Consider the following 19,464-nt stretch of genomic DNA (forward strand, 5'->3'; position numbering starts at 1 on the left):
TGAAATGTTTCAGTTGGCAGATAAGTACCTAGCGCAGTGTTTTGTGCCAAATGCTTTGTGAAATAAAGTCAGATCATCATAAGATCTGCGCCTCTTAAAAAATCTGTATGATGTTCATGCATCATTATAACATCAACAGCTCAAAAAGCCCTTCAGCTTTGCTTTATTTGCACAAGCCATCTATGGGGACATGATCCAATGAGCTCAGTGACAAATTCTCATAGGGGAAGTCTACATATTTGGATTTTTCTTTCAGATGGAAATTGACAAAAGTATTTTTATTCTGACTTCAACACTATGTGTGTTAAACTCCTGCTTTTGGTGTTCTATAAAATTTCCACAGACAATGTCTGTGAAATAGAAATGTGATAATACAAAATTGAATCGAGCCAGTTCACTATCTTGAGATACTTTAAGAATATTTGACACTTTAAAGACACTTTAAAGTCACATTACACTGCAAGATTTTTATGAATAGGAATATTAGATAAGCATTATATAGAGCTTGATAATGTTACTGTAATATTATGATATATTGATATGTATTTTCTCCCACATGGAAACAATTAAATATTAACAAAGTTCACATTTAAAGATTTTGGACGCAATGAATAGAGATTCATTAGGCTCTATGGGTTGTAAGATGCAAGTCTCTTTAACTCAACATATAGCTGTGATGTAGCATGTTACTACTGTTATACACCGATAAGCCATAACATTATGAGCACTGACAGGTGAAGTGAATAACACTGATTATTTCGTTGTCATGCCACCTGTACTGACAGGGTAGGATATATTAGGCAGCAAGTGAACATTTTGTCCTCAGAGTTAATGTGTTAGAAGCAGGAAAAATGGGCAGCGTGAGGATTTGAGCAACTTTGACAAGGGCCGAATTGTGATGGCTAGACGACTGGGTCAGAGAATCTCCAAAACTGCAGCTCTTGTGGGGTGTTCCCGGTCTGCAGAGGTCAGTACCTATCTAAAGTGGCGACAGGGTCATGGCTGAGGCTCACTGATACAAGTGGGGAGCAAAGTCTGGCCCGTGTGGTCCGATCCAACAGACGAGATACTGTAGCTCAAACTGTTGAAAAAGTTAATGCTGGTTCTGCAGACTAGTCAGGGTGCCCAGGTGGTCATAATGTTATGGCTGATCGGTGTAGTTCTGTGCTACATCACTGCTGCACAGGGGGTGGTTAAAGCATGTTGTCACCTCCAGTTAGCAGGGCAAGCCAGATTATTAAACTGGGTGAAGTTACTATTTAATCTAGAAGGAAATTCCTTCTGTAGTTTAATCATAACACTGTAAAAGAGCCAAATGGATGCTTACGAGAGACGTTTACTTGCAGTATTTTTCCGATGATACTGAACAGTTATAAAGATAAGATTTCCAGGAGCACTTTAATGTAATTTGTATACATTATACATTTAGATGTGATAAAAATTCTTGATATCAGTAGCTTGTAGACTGTAAGCTCAGTCTATAAGCAGTGGGTTGTCTGTGATCAGCTAACCAAACATAATTACTTTTAATTAAACCCACCTTCTGAGTTTGTGAGTGCCAGCTGTACCAGTTCTGCTGTTGTGTGTCAAACCTGCAAACCAATCAGTTGCGCTGCCGATGAACATTAAAATTTACAGCCCTCAAACTAGTGGCCATGAAGTCAAGTGTGTGTGTGTTGTGTTCACATACTGTAGGTCTTATATTGTATAAATCACCTCTGGACACACTCAGATATAGCCATAGACTAAACTAGATATCACTATTTTAAAGGAGGTTTCTAGAGAGAAATTTAAGTTTCTGGGTTGTTGAAAATCTCTTTGAAAATATTTTTTTTAAAGAGTGGAAATTCTTAAACAGTGTTTGAACATCAAGTGTCTAATAAGGAACTAGGACCACCCTTTGGAGGAGTTTCAGTCCCTCAAGGAGTGCTGCCTTACAAGTTCTGGACTGTAAGTAATTGGATGTTTACCCTTCATTGAAGAAGGAAAGCTTTGAGGGATGAAGGAGGTGGAAATCCACTTCGCACTCTGCACTCCAGGACGTTCCATAAAAGCTCAATGATGTTCAAATCTGCTGATTGAGGAAGTGATGGAAGCCATTTGACGTCAACCTGATGATCATGGCATTACTTTTGAATGTGTCTCTCAGTGTGTCTGGGGACAATATCATCTTGGAATATAGAAACATGTCAAGGGAACAGTTTTGGCACCACAGGGAGCACCTGGTCCTTAAAATGACCTCACATTCCTTAGCTTTTACATAACCATGCAGAGATATCATCAGACATGATGACTCCTGTGAGATTGCTGGCCATTGAAGACATCATTTTGCTTTATCCAAAGCATCTTACCATTATCACATGATATGTTTACCATTACTCGTTTGTCCCTGTTCTTTTATTGACCCTGGATACAAGTAGTTCAGAATGGAAAGTAGATATCCTTTGTAAAATACATGACATACAGTTTTTGATTTGACTGTTTCACAAAAATCTGTGGCAAAATATATCTTTTAAATATCAAATATTGACCCCTGAGGCTTGAAATATTAGCAGCAGTTGGAACAGTAATGGAGGACAGATGGCCATGGGCTGTATTCGTAAAACATCTTAAGGGTAAAAGCATTCCAATAAAAATATGGGTAAATCCTAACATTAGGACTCCTAAGTTTGAGAGAAGTTAGAGGTAGTCCAGAGGATTCCTAAAAGCTGTATTCACACCAAATCTGTGGGGGTTTTTGTGTAGGATTTCTTGCATTCCCACCACTGCCTTAACACACTACCCACATTCAAAGGAATGGTAGGACTGGCGTTAGCATCACAATGCCTGATTTGATGTGAACAAACCCGAAAACTATAAAAATAAATAAAGCTGCTTTTGTGGCCATCCCTTAATATTCAGGTAAAATTGGTCCTGTACAGCATGTAGAGCTACATTATTAGTATGTTCCATCAACTGAAAAAAATATTTCATGCTGATACAGTAATTAACAAGCCTGCCTGTCTCCCTCTCTCCCTCAATTTGTTAATTTGCTGACACAGACTGTTCACCTGTCAACCAGTCACTGTAGACATCCATGAAACACGATGTCATCCATAGCAACAGGATTCCTAGTGATAAGATAAGATCCCAAAAAATATGTAAATATGGCCCCCGGACATCTTAGATTCCCAGGAATTGTAATGGATTCCTATAGTGACAAGTTGCTAAAGGAGAAGAAAGTATCAAACAGTCTACAGAAAAGAGAAAAGTCCAAACATCTCAGTGTGTCTCATCCTCTTTCACTGGTCACATCTTTATGCACCAGATTCTCTTTTAACAGATCTTTTTCACACACAACACTGCTAAAGGATTTAATCCCAAAATATTGTTTTAACTTGGTTATCAGTCATTCTGTTCTTTAAATAAATCACTTGTTAAATGGTTCTGAGAAGCCTTTTTCTTAAATGAATAATCCCACACCACCAGGCCTGATATTCTGCATTCAGAGCAGTGACATTTCCTAACTATTCAGTCTATGTGTTTTGACTGTTGAGCTGGGAGTGGGAGCTGGAGTAAATGAATCACACTGTTTCCTTTATTCAGTCTGCCAGTCTACTGATGGAATCCATTCACTAGTGAAGCTAATAGTAGCTGTACACCTCCCCCTCTACACACACACACACACCCACAACACTCATCCCTGAAGGACATCCATTGCTAGTCCATCCCGCCCACACCCTCCCCATTATACCTACAAGGTTAATATGTATAGAAGATGTATTGAAAAGGTCATAACTGGAGTGTTTCTCCACTCTGTGTCACTGGGTTAGTACATGAAAGCAGGTGTTTGTTGTATACTTCATCAGTGGACTGCATTACTGCACTGATCAAGGAGTGCTTGTGAGGTCAAGTACATGCTGCTGCATGTTTGTGTGCATGTGTCCTTCATAATTTCAATATCAGGCTTGGTTATTGGTAGATAGAGATATTGTTGAGAGAACAATAACCACTAGAACAAGATAGAAGCAGAGCAAAATAAAACATTCTGCAATTACACTGAAATTATTTAGTTTTGATGATATGGGATTTATCACCTATTCATTTTATTGTTTGTTTCTCTTACCCTGAATTTAAAAGCTTAGCCAGGGATAGTGATGGTACATTAGCTTCAACAAGAAGTCCTATTAAGTATGGCTGTCTGTTGGCAAGAATCCTGCGATACGATACGTATCATGTTACAGAAGTTTATGGTAGCAGTCAGTCTACGTTTGCAACACTACTGGGGTTTGCGGTTTAAACACAAACATTGATACAATGTTTTTGAGAATCAGTACAAATTCACAATGCAAATTATTGTGCCATAATATTTTCAGTATTTTCTTACACCCCTACTGTTAAGTGTACATCTTTTTTTATTTATTTCTATATACTTAACAGCATTTTGACTAATCTTTTAATCTAACCAACAATTAGAAGACTTTAACAAAAAATATAATTTAATAAACATGATCAGTAAATACTTCTGATCTTCTGATTTTTTTAATTTGCCATGCTTTAGTTTCCAAGCATGAGTCTCCACTGGCTACTGTGTGTCAACATCTGTCTCCTTATAGTATTTTCATCATTTCCTGTTGTTGGTCTGGATTACTTTTAATGCTGACAAATTGGGCTGCAGGTTGCTTGGATGACAGCCAAGGCCCACTTTTTTAAACAGCTGTATGTAGTACGCTGGAGTCTGAGTGATTGCTCCAGTCGCTCAAATTAACACATGAAAGAGTTCCCAGTTGTTCACCTTTAACAGTCCAAGCTATCACAAACAAATAACTTTTTAAAAATATTCATTTCAACTTTCTAAGATTGTACAGTATAGGCTCTTTTGTTCGGCTTTCTGTTTCCCTCCCTCCCTGACCTGTTTGTTGGGTTACTGATGTCAGAGATAAACTATCAACTGCAGTATATCAGTGTAGGAGGAAACATCTCGATATATGTTGAAAGCACGCAAATTGAGCTTGTCAACAATGTGTGGCAGGAATTCACTTCAACAGTCAGCTGCCTTAGAAACTGTATATCTGTGTGTGTGTGTGTGTGTGTGTGTGTGTGTGTGTGTGTGTGTGTGTGTGTGTGTGTGTGTGTGTGTGTGTGTGTGTGTGTGTGTGTGTGTGTGTGTGTGTGTGTGTGTTTGTGTGTGTGTGTGTTTGTGTTTCTGGCTCTCAAATCTCCTGGGTGTTATTTCTGTACAAAACTGTGTAACTATCCTGCCAGTGAATGCAAGGCAGGTTAAAGGGGGCGTCTCAATTCTCAACAAGGCACAATGGTGCTCAGAGACCTTCATTTACGACGTCTGAATGGTGGATCATGATACTTTTCACAACACAATTTCTTCATAACAGCCAGGCACTTGTCCTAGACAAGTTACACCAGCCATAATTCAGGACAACACTTGTAGTTACAATGAGAGCTTGTAAAGTTTGTTTTCTCACAGTTCATATAGCAAAAAGGTTCAGTCTGCAAAACGTTCCACACAGCAAAATTTGGATCTCTGCATTCACAACAGCTTAACCTGAGCAGCGCTTCACTGTCAGGCTCTGAATTGTCTTGCCCGTCCTCTCTGTTCTCCTCTCTTTGACTTAGTTCACTCTTGAAAGCTCCTGCCTCCCTCCCTCACACACTCCTGTGTGTTTGAAGCAGGTGAACACCCACACACTCACACCACCACAGATCCTGGCTCCTGGCTGGTTTTAAATCCATGACAAGGAGCCCTCTCTCTGAATATCAAAGACCTGCATCTGAGAGCATGTAGGCATGACTCACACCCAGGTCTGTCTTACTCCCAGCAGGCAACTGAGCGTCCAACTTGCTGGATGTGGCAAGGGCTACCGGAGGACACTGATCAGACACTGTCACGTCTAACGGTGTGGGCATAACTTGGCTGTATTTGTCACCCAGCAATGCAAACATGTGAAAATTCCAGCAGTGTACTGAAATTTCGAAGAAACCCATTTGTCCCACCTGGATTCCTGCTTCCACGCTGGGGGTCATTCCATGACGATAAGAGCGCCTGTGCTCTCTTCAGCACAATGTCAAAGCATTCCTGGCAAGCAAGGCAGAGTAGCTGTGACAGCTACAAAGTGGCTGAGGGAACTGTGTACTTTAGTTGGTCTGCTTCAAATGAAAGGGCTGCTAACAGCAACAAATCACAGCTCTGCAACGCAGCAACTTTCCCTCTGTGATAGAAACCTTTTTCATTAGTGTTCCCTCTTTACATTTCTAGATCTCTGCTGGATATACAGAGCTTGTTATACTATTAATTTAGCGCAGCACCTTTGTACAGACGTGAAGTTTAATTTCAGTTTGGCAACTTGCAATAGCATGTTGTGTTTACCACTGTGCATGTGTGAATGTGTATATGAGTTTGTGTGCGAATAGTAATGCGCACCACTGGCCTGTCAGAGTTGCGAGCCTATTTGTATGGATGCTGGGGTTGTACCTTGGTTGAGGTGTACACAGCGCTGGCGCAGTAGCCTGTCTTGTGCAGCAGGCCAGGATGACATGTGAATCGCAGCAGCCGAGAAAGCCCTGCTTAAGTGGAGGCAGTAGGGAGAAGCAGGCGAGAGCCAGGAGGCAAACAGACAAACAGATGGACAGGCTGATGCCAAGCAGGCAGTGGAGCAAATAGATTGTGCAGCATGGTGAACAGACTCAGCCTACCAAAGAACAACCAACAGACACAAGACCATGCCACCCTTGTCAGCCGACCGCGCTTCTCTATAATTCATCGAGATAGGATAGATATGTGGTAAATAGGACTCTCATCTTCCTCCTTCTCCTCATCTGCCCCTGTCACATCCCTCATTTGATATGTGTTATGTAGGAGGAGGAGATGTCAGTCTTGCAAGATGGGAAATGAACAAACCTGTATGTGTGAGAACTGGAGTGAGAGAAAGAAATGCAGGAGAGATATGAGTGCTGCAGGTGGAATTGGACTGTGGGGCACTGGGGGACTTCAGCCCAGCAGACATACACAAATACACAATGCACAAATGGAGCCATTGACAGAAAAAACAACAATATTCAGTCTTAAAATGCACATTTTTCTCACCCACTTCAGATTTTAAACACTCTGCCCCTGGTAAGACTGAAACAAACGTCAGTGAACAAATAGAGATTTTGTCAAGAGAGATTACTGCTTTTGAGATTATTCTGCTTGGATTAAACAAAGAACTGCCTTTCACAAAGAAGTTGGACATATTGCCATATAAAAGGGGACTGTGGTAATGGCATTGCAGAATAGAGCTTCTCCTACCTTGATGTCTCAGAAACTCTTGGAAAGAATTAAGCTTGTATTTCCCTGAGGCATCAGGCACATGCTCACTGGAGCAACAACCTTTGCTTTAATGCAGGAGGAGCATGATTGTAAGTTTTCCTTAGAGACTTTCCTCTAAAATGTGAGGTGCTCGGATTGACTCAGTCTTGTTTTTCTCTATGGAAAACATCTAGCGCTGTGCAAGTCAAATAGAAAACCACCTTAAAGAGCTGAGACAGCCCTGTCAGATCTGTCTGGTTATGTACCCTACACAGTCTAATGGTTTGTCTCTGTGTGTGTTTGTGTTTGTGCATGTGCATATGTGTGTGTTTGTCTGTCTACATAGGTAGAATGTAAGAAGGCCCAGCCCAAGGAGGTGATGTTCCCACCAGGTACACGAGGGCGAGCCAGGGGTCTGCCCTACACCATGGATGCCTTCATGCTGGGGATGGGCATGCTGAGTGAGTCGTACACACATCCACTTACACCGTAACACACACACACACATGCAAATACAGCAACAAGTGATCTATAATCCTTTATATAATATATACGTTTGAAATCATCCTGAAAAGATACATCAAGCAACAGTTTAGGCATACATTTATTTGTTTCAAAAGTGAGTTTAATAATAGGTTGCAAATAAAAACATAAAATATGAGTTGTTAAAATTTTGTGGGGTGAGGGGTACAGAGGAAGTGTCAGACGAGCACGCCATTTAATCATCAATTTCTACCTCTTAAAAAAAAAAAACCTTATGCAAACTCTCATCTAGAAAGCCCCATTAGGTGGGTGCTGCCCCTAATTAGGCTGCTTCAAGGTGTGCCACCAGTGGCCACTGTGGTCTATTTCTGGTCGAGTCTGGTACAGGCAGCCCCTGGGCATATAGGAGCAGACCAGCACATTATCAGGCTAAATGAAGAGGAAAATTGGTGTAATGTCATATTAAGGATTCATCACTGTGCCCCCCCTTAATGGGTAATGAAGGGGACACACATGTCAGGGAGAGATCTCATCTACAGGGACCTCAGCTGCTGGCCCACCCCTCTTCATTACCATCCAGCCCGTGCCCGTGGCCCTTTTTATTTAACACTATTGCACTCTCTCCTTCCCTGCCTCCCTAGCCGCCCACTGTCTGTCTGTCTGTCTGTCTGTCTGTCTGTCTGTCTGTCTGTCTGTCTGTCTGTCTGTCTTTATATCTTTCTGTCTGTCTGTCTGTCGGTCGCATTTCCTATGCATATAATTTGTATGTGCGACCCAGCCAAATGGATTTGCCCTCACATAAAAGATTTATTTTTTCCTTCAAAAGCAAAAGAGACATGCAGCTGATTGTAAGAGACTCGTTTTGCCGTGCAACTAACCCCTCCCCCTCCCTCTCGTAGCAGGTGCAGGCAGAGCGACAGTCATGCATTTTTATCTTTATCAGGTAACATAATGTTTAAAGGAGCTTTGAAAGTCGATAGCAAGTCAGATTTAGCTGTGCTTGTTGTGCATTTTCTTTTAGAAAATGGTCAGAAACCAGTGGTAATAATTGGTTCCATCAATTATTGAGCTGTGGAACTAATAAACATTAAGGGGCAGTAAACTAATTATCCACAATATCTATCTATTTGCCTGTCCATCTATCTATATACAGGTTCTTAAACTGTCAGGGTTATTCCACGGTTGACCTTGCCACGAAACTGATTATACAGTTGTTTGTGGTGTTGATAAGACTGGCCAAGTGCTTTTGTCAGCTCTATCTAAGTCGTTCAGTCGCATCTCATCTGTTAGAAGTATTTAACAAGCACAGTGAACTTTTCAGAACTTATTACAGACTAATGTATCTGCGAAGAGGACAGCACTCTTCCCCTCCATTGGGAGACGGCAGGCAGAAAGGCAGTGATGTGCTCATGTGAGAATATTAACAGCCAACTTGTTTGGAGACATTCTTATCTAAATGAAATTGGAACAAGGACAGCGAAACATTCCTTTATATAATTTGCATTTGGAAAAAGGGACCCAAGGCTCATTATTTAAGAAAGTGTAAGCTCCTTTTGTGCCAAATCTCATTAAAGCCATCCCTAGCTCCTTTGTTTACTGCCTCTAATCGAGGCATTTATCTTTATTGTGTTGTGCCCGATGTATGTTTGCTGAAATTAATACACATTTGAGCCCGGGCGAGGTATGGGTGTACCAGATGGATAATTGATTTTAAAGTGAATCAGAACTGTTGAGCCATAAAATAGGTACATTAGCATGCATATTAATAAGGCAAATAAGAGCACTAAGAGGCTGCCACCAGGCCAGACACAATGGCAGACTTCATTTAGTGAAATGGTAGGAAAGACAGTGGGCTCTCTCTTTCTTTCTCCTTCTTTCTTCTTTCCTCCCACTCTCCTGCAAAACTTGCATATATGCACATACTAAGAATTTTATGAGATAGTAGCTTAACTTAGCATGTATCTTAATCCACTTTAATATTCCTTTCTATAGCTCTTTCCTCAGACACTCAGTGTGCACATCTGGCAGCAAATTCTTCATTTAGTAATATGAAACCCATTGTAATGCAGTACATCAGACTAAGGGAAATGGTTTTGCCATTTCAGAAAATGTTGAAATAAGGGAGTATGAGGAGCTGCGGTATCTAAGCCAGCAATTTCAGTTTGGCATTTATTCTGTTTGACAGTAAGACAGTATCAAACACATAATATCCAATATTTTGCGGTCCGTGATAGCTTTTCATTGTATCATATCACAGTTCTTTTCGGACCAAACAAACAATGAGGGGTTTTGTGAAAGCTATCCATCTGTAGCTTCCTGGTGATGACTTCTCATCAGCAACTGATGAGGATTTTTATTTTTTTCTGGCGTAGCCTCCGTCCTACTTCATCCACACCGGGTTAAGGTTCCCCTCACCGCCTCTCTGAGCTGCATTTCTTTTTGTCTGTGAGTGAGGGGAAAGGGTCTGGGAGAGGCATTTTCCCATTGGGTCAGGAATAAATTGAACTTTTTCATGGACAGCAAACACTGATTAGATATTTATGACCAAGGTCAACCTTTCTGATTCCAGCTGGCACAGTCTCTGAGGCATACAGAACAGAGCATCCACACACATGATCACACCCATACGCACACTCACACGCACATAGACCACATATACTCACGCACATACTCACACACACAAATATGCTCGAATGCAAAATATGGTTTTGATGCCTTCATGCTGTGAACACTTGCATACAAGTGGATCCATCTCTGTAAAATGTATAACTGTGTAGCTTTATGCTTGCACCAGAACTTGGGATGGTTAGACGCAGCGATTCACATCTTAAAAGTCTTACAACATGCTTACAAATTCAAGACGCAACTGACATCTGGATGCATTGTTTGCATCAGTAAAAAAAAATATTATTTATGTGTTATTAGTAGAGGCCCATGCCTTTTATTATTTAGAAATATAATATTTAGAGTTATTCCTCCCCTCTAAACTGTTTGCATAGTATCACGATGAATCGCATTGTTTAATCACACTGTATCTAATCACACTGCAATCAATAGGGGTTAATTGTATCATCGCATTGGTAGTTGCTTCATATTTGTATTTAATGTATTGGACTGTTGGCAATGCATCAAGATGCATATTGCATCAGCCTCAGTGATGGAAATGCACATCCCTATCTAGAACTGTAATGCCATACAGTATATGTAATGTACAGTTAATTTTAGTCGTTAGTATTTGGGGATATCTAGTTGTATTTTCTTTAAGCTCTATTAGTTTGCAGTGTCTATAGGAATTTGTTGCCCAAAAGTTACAAGATATTTAGATGGTAATGTTACTGCAGCCAATTTATCAGGCTAGTAAATATCTTACGAGAGCTAAAGACACAAAAGCCTGAAAGAGGCTTCCGAGGTCAATTTCTGAGTTGTAGCTTACACACAGGGAAGTGAGTTATCAAGGTTGGCTCCAGTGATTCATTCCTGGCCTAAAGGACTTCCTCTTATTAGGTAATTTAGTCCAGACTTATGGTTGAAGGTGATAATAGCTTGAGGAAAACGGATAAAGACTGAGACATATACCATAATTACAGGGTTAATTATGTTTATATTACCTTTGATGGTACTCAAATTCTTACTGACTCACACACAGGCCCACTCGCTCACCCACCCGCTCGTCTCAAATGTTCTTGTTTTGTCTGTATCCCACTTTGTAGCCGCCTGCTCCCTCACACCCCGTTTCTCAATATGTTGCCCACAGCTGCTTCTGTCTGAAAACTGTCCTGCTAATTAACTGGTGGGTCTGTGGTTGTAATAAGAATCATGACAGCAGATGAACAATACATCTGCTACTCTTACATTTTTTCTAATGACAATGGGTCCTCTTTGGGCCTCATTGCAACTCTCCATCCACGCATGCACAGTCCAACTTCTAAACCAGTCTGTACCCTCACACAGACTTTGACTTTGGTTTAAAGATGACCGTTTGCATTGACATTTGCTATCCTCAACAAGTTTTATAATTCAGTGGCTGTGTTAAATTTTACCCTAATTGTATAAAAGTCAACCCTGACTCACTAATTCTGTGTTTATTGTACTGGTTTATCATAGATCTTAAAGGAAACTTTATGTAGGATCCCTTTAAAATGTTGACATAACTGTATGTATATCGAACATTTCATACAAGCAGTACACTACATTAGACCCAGTGATGTGATGGAAAAGTAAAGAAAAGGTTGTAACACCACCAAACTTTTGTTACCTACCCAAATTGATCATGAATGTTATGATCATAAATACGCATAGTCACACAAAACATGAAACCAGCCCATAAGCTGTGACACATAATAAACAAACCTGTTACATGCATTATGTATAGAAGATAAAGTCAGCTGCATTGACCAGATTGGGCACAATCATTTAAAAATATTATTTATTATATTATTATATTATTAGGAATTAGAAAATTATATTTGAATCAGATTGTACTTGTTTCTTATATAATTCATTGCACCATTAGTGGGCTAATGGTTACTTATCAGTTTTTTGAGACCCCCTCCAAAATGTTATTGGTTTTTATAAGGTGAAAGCAAGGTTCCAAAAACTCTCACTTGATGTTGCTGTCCTCGGACAGTCAGAGGTAGTTTCCTTTTAAGAGATCTAATAGGTTAAACACAGCACATGCTTATGTTTCCCCCTTGATTTCCCTTGTAATCCTAAAAGTTAGTTTTAAATTCAGTTTTAATCCCTGGTTAAACCTTATTTCAACCTGTAAAACAACACAGCAGTACAAATACCAATGCCATGCTGGAGGTGCAAATGAGGAGCAGTTATCACCTTTTTGCCTACAGCGGGTTTTTTGACAAATATGCATCCAGCCGTATTAACACATGAACCTTTCTGCTATGCTAAAGATGTGAAGAACGTAAACAGATGCCAACCTTATTACAAGGCGCCTGCTATGAAGTGTCATTACACTGAGCTATAAAAATGCCTGAGAACTTATGGTTGAATAAAAAATTAAAATGAATTAGGCAGTTAAAAGCCAAAAGGAGTGCTATGTGTTCAGATGCTTATTGGTGCTTTGGGTTTCAACCCTTTAAGCACCAAATGGTACATGTACTTGATACCCAACCCTAATGAAGATCTAATGATTAATGACTGAAGGGAATCCTCCTGTTGAGGTACCTTAAATGTCTTAAAATATAATGAAACAGGTTATCGAGCCAAAGCTTAGTAACCTGCTTAGATTGTATAAAATATTAGCAGTTAGTTTGTGCTCACATTTCAAATCTGCAGGTCTGCCTCCCTTGAAAGAAAATTATTTTACAATCTGAGCTTTATGTTTATAGTTGTGTCCATTATTCTTGTAGGTTATAAAAACATTTCAAACAACAAGATTGGTGTGATCAAGATCAGAGGTTAATGTAATTGTGACAGTAGGCCATTGATTGAGGGTGGTGCTTGTTGTCAAACTGCACACAGCGAATGATGTTGACAATCTACCATCCACATTATGAGCTATAAATACATGCCACCTCTTTATTAGGCTCAAAGCATAAAAATAAATTACTTTTTGCTTATTGCCATTTCTTTCAAACAGAGCAAGCTAGGGTTACACATAATACAAGACTTTGTATATGAAAAGCATTGTTCCAAAATGTAATACGACTTAACTTTTTTCAGGCTAATTTTTAATGTGGATTATTATAGTTTTATTTTCAGGGTATTAAGTTACATTAGAATTTGCTTGTCAAAATGAGAACACATGGGTCCCTAGGAGTTTTAAAGCCAGCCCTTCAAGATTGGTTTCCCTTTTAAAGAGGATATATATACATATCCATATCCCAATGTTTGTCAGTGTGTTTGTTTGTGTGTTTGTGCTTCTCATCTCTTTTTAATCTCCTTCCTAGGTTACCCTAATATTGTGGCAACGTATGGCCGCGGATACACTGGATTCGCACCCAGCTACAGCTACCAGTTCCCTGGTGAGTTAAAGGCTTTGTTAAAATATCAGTGTTGCAGTTAATTTTTGTTGTGCACTCTTCAGCACATTCACACATACATGCACAAACACACACAGTTTTATGTGCATACACAAAGGCCCATCAAAATACAAGTCCGTCACCAAATAATCTAAGTATGATACGTGTCTGGATTTCTGAAGTAGCTCTTGAAAGCTGACATATAGTGAAGTAAATTGCTTACTCCTTTTTATCCCATACTTGAACACTACCATGACCAAATGTCTAAAATGGGGGAAGTTCTTCGTCTTCCGTGGCCCAATGTATGCAAATTCCTCAGTGGAGAAGCAGAAAAATAAGCAGTTCTTTGTGCAGGCAGATTTTAAAACGTGTTTTTTATAATGGAAAATGAATAAAGTCATTTTATGCATTAAAAGTGTTGACTCAGAGCGCCGGGCACTTTAATGAGAGTCCAAATGGGAGGCGTGCAGTCTGGAGGTGAGCAGCTGTACCTGTCTGCTGCAAGAGAGCCTGTGGCTGTGTGGTGCCTCACTTAGACAGGCATACCGTCAATTTCATGCTTTATTTAGGGACTTTACACATACTTTGTTTGCTGGGCCAGACATCATTCCTTCCACTGATGAGATGGAATGGGAAATATCTGACAGCAGCTCAGATCTCTGTAATATCTTTGTGAAATAGATTCAGGGATGGTAAGACAGGAGGTCCAGCTGTGACCACCTGCAGATCCGACATATGCTAGATTTATACTTGACCACCAACATTATTTGACAGAAGAAAGGGAATAGCACCTACTCATCAATGTGGGTGGACATGAGTAGCATACAAATGTGTGAATTAAGCAATGTTTGTCTGTTCTTTTTTTTTTTATGGTATAATTTAGTAGTATAATGACCATTTCTTTAGATAACTGATTGATATGAATGTGATTCAGAAGAGCAGCAATGTACATAATTGTTTTTGAGGGCAGAATACATCCAAGATGACACTAAGAATTGGACGAATGGGCATTTATCCATCTTTCATATTCTGTATAAGCATCAGAAAGTTTATGAACTGGGATGTAACAAAAAGAGATTGAAAGGGAAAGGAGCGACCAGTATTTATTCCGTCGAAGTAATTCTAGTTAAACATGGATTTTTAAAATGTTTACTGTTTAGGACAAATTAAGGGATATCACCTTCCCCGAGGCAGAATCTATGATCCTGTCCATGTTAAACTCAATTTAAAGAGTTTGATAAAGCTGTATGATTAAAACAACCTCCTCTGGGCTCGCTCAACTCTTGACAGGGTAATTGGAATTTTTAATGTATGAATCAAACTCCTTGTCCAAATTAAATAACCTCAGGCCAAATATTGACTAGTGTCCTTCCTTACGAAGATGTGGAAAGCATCCTCAATTTAAGTTCAAAAGCTTGTTTCTCACTGTACACAACCTCGCTGGAACACTATAAATAAATGGTACTGCGGCCAGGCAGGCTGGATCCAAGAGGCGTAAATTGTGGGCAGCATTTCAAGGGTTTTTTACACCCAGTAAACCTCAGGGGTCCACTGTTAACAGGAAGAAAGTGGTTAGGCAATTGTCCAAATGTCAAGATAAAACAGTGATAAAACATTGATCAGTGATGAAACACTGAATTAAGTAAGAAAACTCAATAAGACATACACAGAAAAAGAGAAACCAAAGCTGACATCCCTGCAGCTGCAACAGAATTCAAGTGTAGAAAACAGAGCCTGTAAGAGTAGTGAAATATACACAACCTGAGTTGGGGTTTTTTGGGGGGGGTGGGGCGGTTGAAAGACAGCAGTGAGGGCAGCCAATCACAAGCTCAACTGCTGTTAAACAGAATCTGACAACATAGCACTCTGGTCCTTGTGACACTCCCAATTAATTCCAACATTGATCACAAAGTGCCTTTGATATTGATCACATACAGTGTGTTTCTATGTGTCTGTATTTGTATGCCTTGACTTGCTTACAAAAAGATTCCATCAGAGACATCATTACTATTTAATGCACTTAGAGACCTTCACATATTACTGATGTAAATCACATCATCTTTCTATTTGTCAAAAACGTGTCTATGCAAGCGATCATATATCAGAGCATTTCCCCAAAAGGCAAACTCAGGCAATGGCATTTATTTGTGTTTAAACTAGTAGTTACTGTAGAATAATGTTTGGTCGGGACAATAACAACTTTGAGCAGATGTTCCTCTGACACAGCTAGCTGTATTTACATATTAGCTGAACATGTTCATACACTTCATACTATGGTGACACACGTGCATGCTGCAACCATAGAGCTGGCATGGTACATACATGGAACATCTTCTAACTGCAAGGAGCAGTAATTCAGTTGCTGGTGTAAAAAGGTGCCAATGAAATAGGAGAAAAAGACTGCTGATGTTAACAATGCAGATTTTGCGACGTCAAAACATGCAAAAAGATAGAAAATACTACCAGCCTGCGCACAATTTTCTGATAAGAAACACTGAATGGAAGAAAATTAAAGGCCTCAGGGTAGGTTTAATTGCAGAACAAAAATGTAAGCAGGGTTTCAAGGCAAATTTGAGGATTGGTAAATTAGCTGCAAGTTTAATATCGTAAGACCCTTTAAGATTAATTTACATTTCTTTTGAAAAATGAAATCTCTGTTGAATTTAGAGGACAGAAATTCAGTTTTTCACAAGTGCAGAGAACTAATCTTTGCACATATTTTAAGCATGTGTTTGTCCCTTGTTTAGCTATTACAGAAGGCATTCATCCTGATAACAAAAAGAGGATTGAAGTGTTTGATAAAGACGCCTTCTCTGATTTTTGCTCAGTATTAAAATTCCAAGCTGTATTTTATATGCACTGTTGTAATCACACGCTGTTTACCTCCTGACGGCATTGTTTCAGCATTATGCTTGAACTAAACTTGGAACTGCATTTCAAAGATGATGCTGCATGGTGCATGTGTAGTGACAATCAAGAAGACAGCAATGTTTCCCATTACCTCAGACTTGCAAATGGTAAGGAGGTGTAACAAATGATTAGCAACATCCCCAGAACAACAGGTCTTTTTGTTTTTTTCTCTTCATCTGAGCTTTCTTTGTTGTAGTGGATGCAATTACTTGATTGTTACTATGTTTAAGTAACACACTTTTCTCAGCTTTACATGCCCTACATGTTACAAACTGTAACATGGTAATTTAAGATCTCTGTCTGATCCCATTGTGACAAAAGTCACAATGGGATTGTGCTGCTGTACATACAGGACTTTCATGGCAAGCAGTAGTATTTTCAGTGTCAAATGAAATCAAAGGGAACTGTAATGTATGCATGAAAATGTGGCATGTGATCTGTAAGTGTTGTCATGTTGCTGTTGTCTGTGTGGAAGTAAACATCCCCACTGTTTAAGATGAAGACCTCCGGACTTGTGCTGAGGCTGTTACTGCCTTTGCCTTCAAATCAAACCACTCCCTCAGACTTACGTTGCTGAACTACCGTCATCTTGTGATTTCGGAAGAAAATAATGAGTTGTAGTTGAATCTCCATATTCATTTTAACTCCCTGAAGTCACCACACCTTGAACTAAACATCATTTTTGCTTTTACCAAAATTCCGTTCCACACATCCAGGATATGCTTAACAAAAATGAAAAGAATGTGAAATTTGGGACTCTGATAACTCCTGTTTCTGAGAGTAGTGTTAATTAATCTGATTGACATATTTGCATAATTGAGGTTAACCTACTGAAAAGGGGAACACATCATGCCAGCATTAGCAAGCTACTTAAAGGGTAGATTCACCCAAATCACAATCAAAAGACATTTTACACCAAATAATTCCACATTTTCCTCACCTATTCTACAGTACATCTTCTGGTATCTAGCCATGCAGATCTTTTTTGGTTTTATTAACTTGGTTTTGAGATCAGCCTCTCCACCCCAATGCAGTGGAAGTGAATTTCATTTTGTTTTATACCCACAGAATCGAAAAAGTTACATGGGAAAAAAATTCTATAGCAACACGTCTTTCCAGCGATAATCCACAGACATCGCTGTGGAATTAAAATATTAGGGAACTCCACTCCAGTGTGTTGGGCTGGAGACCAGATACCACTAGAATTAAGCAAGGAAAATATCTTTGTTTGCAGTTTGGGTGAACCAGCTCTTTAACAGCTGCTGCACTATTACTATCATCAACTGGATGCAGTAATAAATATGCTGTTCTAGTGAGGTGACAAAATTGGCAGTTATCCTGTATGACACTGTCAGAAAGCTTTAGAGTGATGTCAGTGTGGTACATATCTGTGAATGAAGGTATCAGTATCACTTGGACTGAGCAGAGGTAGGTGGTTGACGTGTCAGTCATGTAGCTTAAAGTTTATTTTCAGCTATTGAACCCACACACACAGCTGCCTATACAGCTGCCTATACAGTACAGCTGTAGGATCATTGTGTATCTCAGTGTGGGCTTGTTGTTAATATGACGTTTGACCAATTTAACCTGACAGTTGGATTCTTCATTCAAAATATGACCACACAATCCCTTTATGTCATTCTAACTATAAATGAAATTGTAAATAATGTTCAATTTCTTTCAGAAAGGTATAAAAAGAACAAATCTGGAGACTGTTATTGAGCTGTGAACTGCTCTCAAGAAATGTCTGCATTAGCCCAAAGTAACGATCACTATAAACAACGTCGTACACTGCTCTGCTCATCCGGGATAACAGCTGGGCAAAGAATCAAAGTAAGAATGTACAGCATGCATCAGCATTACAGAACTTGACTTATCAGACTTCAGAACTAACATTTATCAGGCTACAAAGAGCAAGCTGAAATTGAAAGTATCTTTGAATTAAAATGAGGAACAAAAGGACCTCACTTTGAGTCTATCAGACATTAAAGAGCACGCCATTCCCTAGATACTGCAGTTAAAAGCAGCTGGACAGCACTGATTTTCAGATAGCTTCAAAAGAGGAAAATTCTAAAGTTTAGTTGAAGTTAGGATCCTTGCCTCATGCTGTGGTAGAAGTAAGAAATATCAGTCCTGTTTCTAGCTGACATTTGCTTTACTGCATCTGGTATATTTCTCTCTTTAAACAGTTAGGAGGATCTATTGGCAGAAATGGAATATAACATAACCTACAGTAGGATAATCATATTTTTCCTCACGTTTTTATACATAGACACCTAATGGATCAGATGGGATGCTGTTTTTCCCTACTTAAACCCAAAAAGCAGCTGTAAGCATTGCTAGAAACAGAGAGAAAGCAGGAGCTGACAAGGCATAAAGAACATTACTGTACATTATTCTCGTCTCCATGCAACAGTCTAATTAGCATTAGCTAGTTGATAAATGTGCTATTGTATTATTCAACTTGCAGCACCCAGGGGAACATCCCAAGATGTGCTGCATTTAAAGCATGAGGTGTCTAGTTTGGAGGACCTTGCGTGATTAAGGCATTGAAAGCCACATTCAGAGAAGTATCTTTTTTGATCACAGCCTTACAGTACATCGAACTGCTGTGTTTTTTTAAGATTACCCGAGGCTAAGAGTGTATACAGGGAAATGTCCTTGTGTTTATTATGCATATTAAAATGCAAATGCTAGAAAGAAAATAGTTTTTTGCAATAAGTGCAAGTCAAGCGTATGCACTTTAGTTTATGTGCAGTATAGTTTCTCTCAGTGGTGGCAGCAAATAGAGAAGAAGAAATATGAAGA

The 19,464-nt window shown here is 39.4% G+C and overlaps 1 protein-coding gene across 7 annotated transcripts in view; it reads left to right on the forward strand.

Moving 5' to 3' along the window:
* LOC127363455 (RNA-binding protein Musashi homolog 2) overlaps positions 1–19,464 on the forward strand; it is a 231,717-nt gene that overhangs the window by 170,751 nt on the left and 41,502 nt on the right. For all 7 annotated transcript variants that reach the window (XM_051399889.1, XM_051399890.1, XM_051399893.1 and 4 more), the window contains exons 9-10: positions 7,632–7,746; positions 13,675–13,749. In XM_051399889.1, the coding sequence (XP_051255849.1) occupies positions 7,632–7,746; positions 13,675–13,749 (190 nt within the window). The remainder of the gene's footprint in view (positions 1–7,631; positions 7,747–13,674; positions 13,750–19,464) is intronic.

The sequence above is a fragment of the Dicentrarchus labrax genome, unplaced genomic scaffold, assembly GCF_905237075.1.
Source record: "Dicentrarchus labrax unplaced genomic scaffold, dlabrax2021, whole genome shotgun sequence".
Lineage (NCBI taxonomy): Eukaryota > Metazoa > Chordata > Actinopteri > Moronidae > Dicentrarchus > Dicentrarchus labrax.